This window comes from Microtus oregoni, unplaced genomic scaffold, assembly GCF_018167655.1.
Source record: "Microtus oregoni isolate MIOR12 unplaced genomic scaffold, Mior012 000065F_ref0000479, whole genome shotgun sequence".
Taxonomy (NCBI): domain Eukaryota; kingdom Metazoa; phylum Chordata; class Mammalia; order Rodentia; family Cricetidae; genus Microtus; species Microtus oregoni.
The window spans coordinates 3,619,820-3,629,805 of NW_024543875.1; the positions used below are offsets into that span (position 1 = coordinate 3,619,820).

The following is a 9,986-nucleotide window of genomic DNA, read 5'->3' on the forward strand; positions in this document are numbered from 1 at the left end:
TCCGCGCAGAGGCGTCTGGGAGTACCTTCTGGACTGCGGCTTTCTCCGTGCATTGTGGGAGATGTAGTCCCTCCTGCCTTCCCTTCTCTGGTTACACAGGAAAAAGTGAAGTCCTTAAACTGCGATTCCCAGGGCTCATGGGGCTTCCCAGGCTGCTTTGCGAAAGCACGGCGGGCAAGATGTGAATGTCAATAGTAAGGTAAATAGGGCGTTTTAATTCCAGAGAGGAAAAAGAAAAGGACAGAAAGGCGTGCGTAACCTCTCTGGGATTTTTCATCTTGATATCCGCCTAACACACTGCGGAATGTGAATGACTGGATTTCATGTCTCGTTCAGTTGAGTGTGTGGATTACTAAGCTTTAGAAGTTGCAGTCCCGAAGCCCTGCGGTTTTTGTGAACATGCTTTGTGCTTTTCTACGAGTTGTGCCGCATATGGAGAAGCTGCCCGGGTGTTTGGGCTGGCAGTTGCTGCCACACTTTGTGCACACGAAAGCTTGCTTGAAGACTCAGCCTTTGAGGTGGGGGCTGTTCGAGCAGAAGAAAACAGTGCATCCTAGAACCGAGCTTGGGTTCACCCGGAAAACCTTCTGTACCCAAGGACCAGACCCCCAGAAAGTGAAAGAGGACAGCAGCAAGCAAGTGTCTGTTCACGAAAATCAGAGAGGGGAAACCGGCCTCTCAATGTCTCAGAAAGGTAAATAGATAGAGTGTATACGTACGTACATACATACATACATACAGATTGATACTACTTCAGTGAAGATCTGCCTCTCCAGCTAATCTGCCAAATACCATTTCATGCCTAGTTCACGTCTAAAGATGGGATAGGGGAATTATCCAGATTAAAATAATTAAAAAGAACTGTTAAACATATAGTTTACAACCAACCAGTGTTGACCCGCAGTTTTCACAACTTTATGTTTTGAAAATTGATCTTGTATTTGGTATAGTTATTACATTGTGAATAATAAGTGTGTGCATAAATAGGAAGAGATTATTGTCAATCAATAAAGTGTTTTGTCATTCAGTAACAGAGACAGAGGACTTCAGAAACACAAGGAATGAGGGTCTTGTGTGAGAATACTGAGTCAAAAAGTCAGAAGAATGAAGAAAGTTACAATGTAATATTTAACAGAAATTTTTAGAACTTAGCAGATGTGTGTAATAATCATAGCTTTACACACAGTCGATATTACAGAGCTCTTGGTGCTTGGATTAGAAATTTCCTGTCAGGACTGCGTGTGGGGAGGAACAGGATTCTGGGTTGTTCAGGCCAATGACCTGATTTAGGAAGAAGAACAATTATGGTTATGTCTTAGTCTAACTGTTGTGCTGCCCACTTGGGGCCATGCATGGTGGTGTCTGTTGACATGTAGTTTATGACATTATGGGTACTGGAATAGAGATTGTCATTGCAGACCTCAGCCACTGAGCCTAGTAAAGAGATTGGGTTTGCGAAGCAATTACTGTTGAGATCAATCCCATGAATTATATAAATTTTAGTAGATGCAATGCAATATATCTTTTTCTCTATTTTTCTTTTTTTTTTTTTTTCAAGACAGGGCTTCTCTGTATCTTTGGAGCTGTCCTGGAACTCATGTAGACCAGGCTGGCCTTGACCTCATAGAGATTCGCCTGCCTCTGCCTCCCGAGTGCTGGAATTAAAGGCATGTGCCACCACTGCCTGGCAAGATGCAATATTTCTATTTTCTTTTCTTTTTTTTTAAAGGTTTTCTTTTAGAGTGTGTGTGTGTGTGTACATTAATGTAGGCAAACATGGAAGCCAGGAAAGGTTGTCAGATCCTCTGAACCTGGAGTTACAGGCAAGTGTGAGCCACCAGATGTGGGTGCTGGGAACTGAACTGCAGTTGTCGGCAAGAGCAGCAAATACTCTCAACCTCTGAGCCATCTCTCCGGCCACCTGAACACAGTTCAGGTTAACAACCAGTACTAAAACCCAAATACATTACAGTAAATACTACCTTTAAATGAGTGGTTTTATTATAGTATTTTACTGTACATATGGGGAAAAGTGCAGGAAAAATACCACCTGTTAAATTTTTGATTTCCTCATTTTTTAAGGACTGAAGTCAGAGAAAACTAGGTTCCTAATTTGACTATACTAACCTATAAGTGTACCAAAGATGTAAATGTTCTCAGCATCCGTGAAAAAGTACACTGTGATGATGTAGCTTTTCACACATAACATGCACTTATGTAAATAATGTGTGTCTATATACATAATATTCTTGATTAATTATCTTTAGCTCCCCACATGTTCTTACTTAGTACAGAAAAATAAGAACAGTCTCTGTAGGTTTATTTGATTCATAGACCATCCTGGCGAACTACCTTCCAATTCCAATTTCCATTCACTAACTTTATGCACCAGTCAGTGGGGACCTGTGAGGTAGTTCTGTGAAGAGTTGCTTCCATTTGGATCCCTCTGTTCCCTTGTCTTCGGGTTGATTGAACCTTGATCGGACAGGGTAGACTTCTGTCCATGTTGCCTATCTGTGGCCGTTCTCACTCTGGAGACTGAAAAGGGTTTTATGCCACTAGAAAGGAAACAGTATCAACATTATGCTACTCAGTGAAAGAAGTACACAGATTGCTCGGTCACGTGTACAGTCATGCCACACTGAACAGCCCATTCTCTTCTGCTCTTGGAAGCTAAGCGGGACTAGGCTTGGTTAGTGCTTGGATGAAGGATCCTTTTGAAACACTAAAGCTCAGGAGCATTGAGATCAGGTGCTGAGAATGTTCCATTGGGCCTGACCACCACATGCTACCTGCTAGGAACAACCAGGTCCCCAGGGGCCAGGGTACTGTAGACACACCTGTAACCTTTCAACATTTTTCTTTGCAGTGAAAGAAGCCGGAAGAGACTTCAGCTACTTGATAGTGGTGTTCTTCGGTGTCAGCATTACAGGTCGCAAAGCCCAGCAAGTGCCTGGATACCTTTCCCCAGCCTCTTACCCCGTGGCTGTGCTTCACCTTTCTCTCTGCTTTTTCAGGTGCCTTGTTATATACAGTTTTCAAAGAACTGTTTTCTTCATCCAGTCCTAATATCATCTATGGGAAAGCCTTAGGAAAATGCAGAGCACATCCTGAGGTTAGTTCCCTGATGAGAAGGTGTTGGTGATGTAGAAGGGTCTTTATGTCTGTTGTTTCATTGATTAATTAATAAAGAAAACTGCTTGGCCTGATAGGTCAGAACATAGGTGAGTGGAGTAGTCAGAACAGAATGCTGGGAAGAAGGGAAGTGAGGTCAGACACGATGGATCCAGCCACCAGGTCAGACATACTGAATCTTTCCCGGTAAGACACCACCTCGTGGTGCTACACACATTATTAGAAATGGGTTAAGCAAGATATGAGAGTTAGCCAAGAAGAGGCTAGATATAATGGGCTAGGTAGTGTTTATATGAATACAGTTTGTGTGTTGTTATTTCGGAGCATAAGCTAGCCAGGTGGCCGGGAGCTGGGTGGCAGTAATGCCTGCCCTCAGCTCCTTCTACATGTTGGGGAGCAGGAATGCATCACGTCTGCAGAAGTGACATCATACGATGGGCTGCTTGGGTTGTCTGTATGTCGTTAGGTCATTGTGCACTGATTCACTTTGACCCTGGCACTCAGAGCTCACTGCATATGTTTTCCTCCCAGCTGTGCCAGTGATCATTGTCAGTTCTTCATGGGTGTTAAATGCCTCTGCCTCAGGGTGGATGCTTCAGAAGCTGGTGGTCTGTGGCATTTTTCCTTTTGTGTCCTCAACCACAGAGGGGAAGACTGAGAAGAAGTGTAGCCAAGAGAATGAAATGTGGCAGATGGATGTGTTCCATTTTGTAGAATTTGGAAAACTAAAATCTGTGCACTACACCATTGATACCTATCCAGGATTTTAATGGGCAACTGCTTCAAGTTTGGAAAAGGCTGATTCAGTAATCACACATTTGCTGGAAGTTATGGCCATCATGGGTATACCTGCACAAATAAAGACAGACCATGCTTCAGCATATGTCTCTAAGAAAATGAAACAGTTTCTTGCTTATTAAAATATAAAACATATTACAAGTATACCAAATAATCCTACAGGGCAGGCAGTTATAGAAAGATCAAACTCTAAAGGATGTGTTAAATAAACCGAAAGGGATAATAAAGGCCCCCAGAAATAGATTACCTAACACTTTATTAACTTTGAATTTTCTAAATGCTAATGAGAAAGGAACAACAGCTTCAGAGAGACGTTGGATAGCATAAAAACTGCAAAATTAAATCAGCCGAGATACATTAAAGATGTACTGACCTCAGAATGGAAGCCAGGACATGTGTTATATTGGGAAAGGGGTTTTGATTTTGTTTCCACAAGAGAAGAAAAGCTATGGTTAGCATCAAAATTGATAAAAATTTTATTTGAACAAGGGATAATAATAATAATTAATTACCATATTATTTGTAATATGATAATATTGATCATATAATATTATCAATAATAATCTCTTAATTAGAAGAGATGATAGTTCATCAAACAGTATGACTGTTTAATCTAAACTAACCTATAAAACCAAGAAATGCTTTTTATTTGATCACATATTAATCTCCCCAAAATTAGGGTTGGGGAAGGGTTTTGTTTCTGTCTTTTCAGAAGACTAAAGTTATCTAGCTAAGGAATCTAAAGGGCACAAGTGAGGTATATGAAGAAAAAGGACAAATCATCCAGAAGAAAATATCCCTAGAGAAATAGTAAATTGGCCTATTAGTATATCATATTTCTAACAGTATAAAATTTCATAAGTCTTCCCAAATGTTTGTTTCTGCTATTTTCTACAGACATGTAATGCAAATGGTCTTTTGTAATCCCATCTTAATTAAAGATGAAAGCTGACTCTGGAGTTGGAAGGGGACTCTCTTCTCTAAACTCGAGCATGCTTATTAAAGTGATCCAAAATCTCTGTTTCCTGTAAGAAGAGCCTCCTGATATGGAACAAAGAAAAACAAATACTTAAGGACTACTTTATTGCCACTAATCTCACAATCCTTTGGTTTTATATTGACTTTTCTTAAGGTATAAATTTTATAAGATTAATATATATTTATTATATGTATATTTTAACTTTTTGTCATGATATTAATGATCATATAGAGTACTAACTAATTCTAGGAAAAGGTTTCCTCTACCTTTCTGTACATGGTTTCGGGTTTGAGTTTCTATCAGTTTGCTTCAGTGAACCATGAGCACTAACAGTGGCCTTTGAAGTCTCCAAAAGAAGGATGGGGCCCCCAACGACGACACCTCCAGGACTATGATAACACCACTTACCTGAAAACACCACCTAATCAGCTTTGGACTGTGACATGCTCTGAACAGTTTCTAGGTGGCTAGCTGAGATGATCCAGTCTCACAGACTACTCTAGCCAGGACTTGAGACAAACCCTCCACTTTCCCATTATGCAGAGACTGGACAACAAATGATACAACTCCCTCTCCCATGACTTGACAGTTAACCCAGATTTTTCTTTTCAGGATCCCCAAAAGATACCATTGCCCCCCAGAAAGCAGGAAGTAAATTTAAGAACATGATGCCCACATTCCCAAGAGAAGGAGTGGGAGACTTTTGGTCTTTCATTGGGTTATAGATATTTGTCATTATTTAGGGCAATTGATTACAAGTTGTTACTGGTCATGGTCAGGAAAAGATCAAAACAAAGGAGATAAGATTCAAGATTCTTGATTTGAAGAGAAAAAAAGGGGGATACAGATATGATAGGATAAAATGGTAGATTATTGGATCCACTCTGAAAAGAAAAAAGCGAGAATATAGATATGATAAATTAAAAGGTAGATTATTGAATCTATACTTTTTAAAAGCAACTACTAGTTTTAAAATTTTTACCTTAGATTTTTGCATATGGTATACAAATTTGAGATTAATTTTGTTGAAACATACCATACATATGTTTCTAATCTTGTTCATGGTATTGTACCTAAACAGCTTATTTAACAATGTAATGCAAATTTCTAGTTCTTGGAAGTTATTATTACCATCTGTTTAGAGTAATAAGAAAGTGCAGGTTAGTAGTTAGTCTTCTATTACAGTCTAAATTATACTCACAGTAGGTGTGTTTTCAGGTCAAACACATATAAATATAATATAATGTATATAATATATAAATATGTCTAAATAGGTCATCTTCAAACACTTCAGAGATCTATAGAATATGGCGTTTAATATATTTTAATACCAGACTCTTTTTTATCTTTTTTGACAATGAGACATGTCTGCTGGCAGCACCAATCTACTTCAGAGAAGATGATGGGCATCAAAGAAACTCCACAAGGAGTTTATTTTCTTTGTGGCAAAAGTAAGCCACTGGGCAAGAAAATGCCCTTTCCTTGACTGCTGACAGTATGCTGTTGTAATTGGACAAGCAAGACAAAAAAAAAAAAAATTGATTGCCAAACATCATCAAGACAAGAAAGGGAGCCCTTCAGAATATCCTGCTTCACAGAAAAGTCTGTCATATGTACTAGTCCTATAGGGTGAAAATGGATGCCCCAACATTGCAGAGCAATCATGAGTGACTGTCCAGGCAACCAGCTGTTTTGTCATTACTCATATTTTTTTGGAAGTTGCTTGCTTACACTTCCTGCTTACTCAGATAATATTTCCTTCTTGGGTCTCTAAGGGAGTTGAAGACGAGATCTTTATAGTTTTCCTTGTTTACCAGATGCAGAAAGCAAGTTTTGTGATAGAAAGTAAATTAGGTACAAAACTTTGGACTCACCAAGATAGGATAGATATGGAGGGATTTCTCTGAACTTGTTAAATGCTAATGGACTAGACATTGTTGATTTACTTATTGCCTGTATATGTTGTATATGGTTATTGTATTTTTATATATAGTTTTTATATTAGTTATAGCCTTTTTTATTTTAGACAAAAAAGGGAAATGTGCTGATAATTTTATTTGTATTTTAATAAATAAAGCTTGCCTGAAGATCAGAATGCAAAGCTAAGCCACTAGAGGCCAGGGAGTGGTGGCACACACCTTTAATCTCAAACCTCTAGAGACAAGGCTGAGGGATCTCTGGGAGATGAAGGCTACCCTTGGGCTACACAAGATTGGCCCAGAAACAGATCCATGTGATAATGGTTTACACCTTTAATCCCAGTGTTTGGGAGTCACGTCACACACCTTTAATCCCAGCACTACAGAGGTGGAAACAGGAGCAATATGGCTGGGTGGAGAGGAGAATGTAAATGGGAAGAGGCAGGAACTCGCTGGAGTTCTAGTGGAGTCTGAGGATTCGTGGAGACAGGATCGTGCCCATTCAGTCTGACTATTTGGTAGAGTTTAAAGGCCTCTCTGTTAGTTGGCTGCTTTGCTTTTCTGGTCTTCTGCTTGAACCCCAATATCTGTCTCTGGTTTTTTATTGTTCATGCTACAGAGGTTTTAGGTGTCTGGTACTAATTACACCTTCCTTTTCGTGTATGCTTGCAGTATTAGGGACACTCAGCAATATCATCTGATGCTCTATTTGTGTCGTTTTTGCTTTGAAAACTCAATGCAAACTTTCTACACCAAGTAAATTTTCTCATTGGGAAGAAAAGATTTGCACGTTCATTCTAGCAGCGTCATTGATACTTTTTCCTCACTGTGATTAGGGCTTTAAAATTTCATTTTTACCTCACAGCCTTTAATACTTGACACCTAATAATTTCATTTCAAATGCCTGTCCGTTTTATATTCCAAAGTGAGTGTTAGTAGAGAAATATTTCAATACTTTGGTTTTGTTTCTTGTAAGGAGAGGGGACAGGTTCACTTCAGCCTGTATCATTCTCAAGCTACAACAGAGTGGCCCATTTCTGTCCCTGTGCATGAGATATTTCCTTATTTACAATATAATTTTACACAATGCCCTTCTACTTCTAGCTTTCTTGTTTGAGTCACCATTTTTGTAAAGGGGCTTCACCATGCTGATTTTTTTTTTTTTGTAAAATCACTTGGAATGTGCAAACAAATAATGCATCACTTGATTTTCAGAAACTAATTGTTATATAGGAGCCATGGAAAGAGTCACACTAAGAAGCATGTTCTCTGTTCTGCAGGTGATCAGCGTGTTTGGCAAGCCTCTGAAAGGCTACGGGGAAATGTCAAGACGTGGGCGGAGACAGCATGTCAGGTAATACAGTGTCCTTGGAAGAACTCTAGGATAAACTTGAAATAAAAGGAACTTGGATGGCATCTTTATATTTTCTTGACAGTTTTGTTGAATACGTAAAAAACGGGCTAAAGCGCATCCGTGTGAAATTCTACATTGAGGGCTCTGAACCAGGGAGGCAAGGGACCGTGCATGCAGAAGTGGAAGAGGTACGCCCGTCTCGGGTCGTGGGGTACGTGGGTACGTGGGTACATGGCTCTGACCATAGTGCTGCCGAAGCTCTGGGGAGGGTAATAACTTGTGCGTGTTTTTCAGAACCCACAGAGTGGCCAATTTGAATTTCGATACGTATATGTGAACGTGACTCCCATGAGATCTATTATCATTGAAGATAACCGTTCCCAAGAGAGTTAGAAGAATCAAGCCAAGCCACTGCCTTCTGCAGGGATAAAGGGATTCATCACACTGTGCTCTTCACAACTCTCAGAATCTGTTCAGAAAAATAAGAATAAAAAGTATGTCACGCAGGAAGTGAGAGTTCATGAGTTTGGACAAACCAGACTCAGATTTTTTCTTGTGAAAATCGTGAAATGTAGCAAATTTTACAGTATCATATCAAATTGCCAATCATGACAGTATTTCAGCTCTATGTTCATGAGAAAATTTTGTTACTGAAATTTATACACCACATCAATAAAATTGCCAGTATTTTATGTTTTTCAGTATTGTATGGTTTTTTCTACAGCCTTAAAAGTAAAGATGAAACTAACAGAAAGTTGTCAAAAGCATTTTCATATACTTTAAAATCTGATTGAGATAAGCATTGTTAGGAACTTTTCCTAATGCAAGCTCTCTGCTGATGCAAAAATCCCAATCAAGCCGAATTAAAGGAGGTCCAGGTATAATGGGATTTCTGCGCTCTTGGGTGGCCCTGAGGGAAACCGGGAAGCCCCAAATGTGACTGCTCTGAAGAGGGGGTCCAGGGAGCAATTAAATAGACTGGGGGAGGGGTCAAGGTTTGGTTTGGTGGGCACAGGGACAGCCTCCAAAGATGGAGGCCAGAGACAGGGATTTAGCAGCATGTGAAACTATATAAGAACAGTAGTAAAGCCAGATAACAAACACACTGTGAGAAGGTGGCATACACTCATGATCTTGGGCCTCAATCTGTGTCCCCTCGTGAGCTGAGGGCACTGAGCACAGAGGAGAGTGCATAGCCCACGAGCAGGGGAATGGATCACTCCACCTTTGCTGGTGGACACAGGAGCCAGCACGGGTCTTACCTGTCAGACCTCCCCCTGTGCTTAGGGAGACGGAACAAGGGTTCCAGCACTGCTGATGTGCTCTGGACAATCCAGCCCTGCCTTCCAGAACATAAGGCTGACATTTCCAAACCAAGAGTGGAACTCCTAAGGGAACTGAGTGAACATATTGAACAAACATTCAAGTGTTTGTTCAAACAAAACTCTAATTTTACAAGTTTGCATATCTTGCAAGAACATTTTACAAGAAAAGTCTCTAATTTGGCTTGTCCAAATATATCAAAACACACAAAACAATAAATAAATAAATGTCCTGTTCTATTTTCTAGGTGTGTTTTTTAAAGGGGTCTCCTCTTGGAAGTCTTGATTATATAAACAAGTGTTCTGTGCACTAGACAGGTATAGGAACCTTTTTATCCTCAGGAGGGTTTCCTGGCATGTTTCTTCTGTCTTTGGAATGGATGGTGAGGGATTTTAGATGTGTTCTTGAGATGATTAACTTATTTAGGAGAGGAAGTACCCATCTGTCCAACTTAGGTTATCTCTTTGCTTTAGTTACC

The 9,986-nt window shown here is 39.9% G+C and overlaps 1 protein-coding gene across 1 annotated transcript; it reads left to right on the forward strand.

The window, feature by feature from the left end:
• Positions 1-33: 33 nt before the first annotated feature.
• Positions 34-8,886, forward strand: Timm21 (translocase of inner mitochondrial membrane 21). The gene is made up of 6 exons (XM_041640923.1): positions 34-694; positions 2,870-2,932; positions 3,018-3,115; positions 8,112-8,185; positions 8,268-8,373; positions 8,480-8,886. The coding sequence occupies exons 1-6, from the start codon at positions 400-402 to the stop codon at positions 8,576-8,578; spliced, it is 735 nt and encodes a 244-aa protein (XP_041496857.1). The 5' UTR covers positions 34-399; the 3' UTR covers positions 8,579-8,886.
• The last annotated feature ends 1,100 nt before the right edge of the window (positions 8,887-9,986 follow it).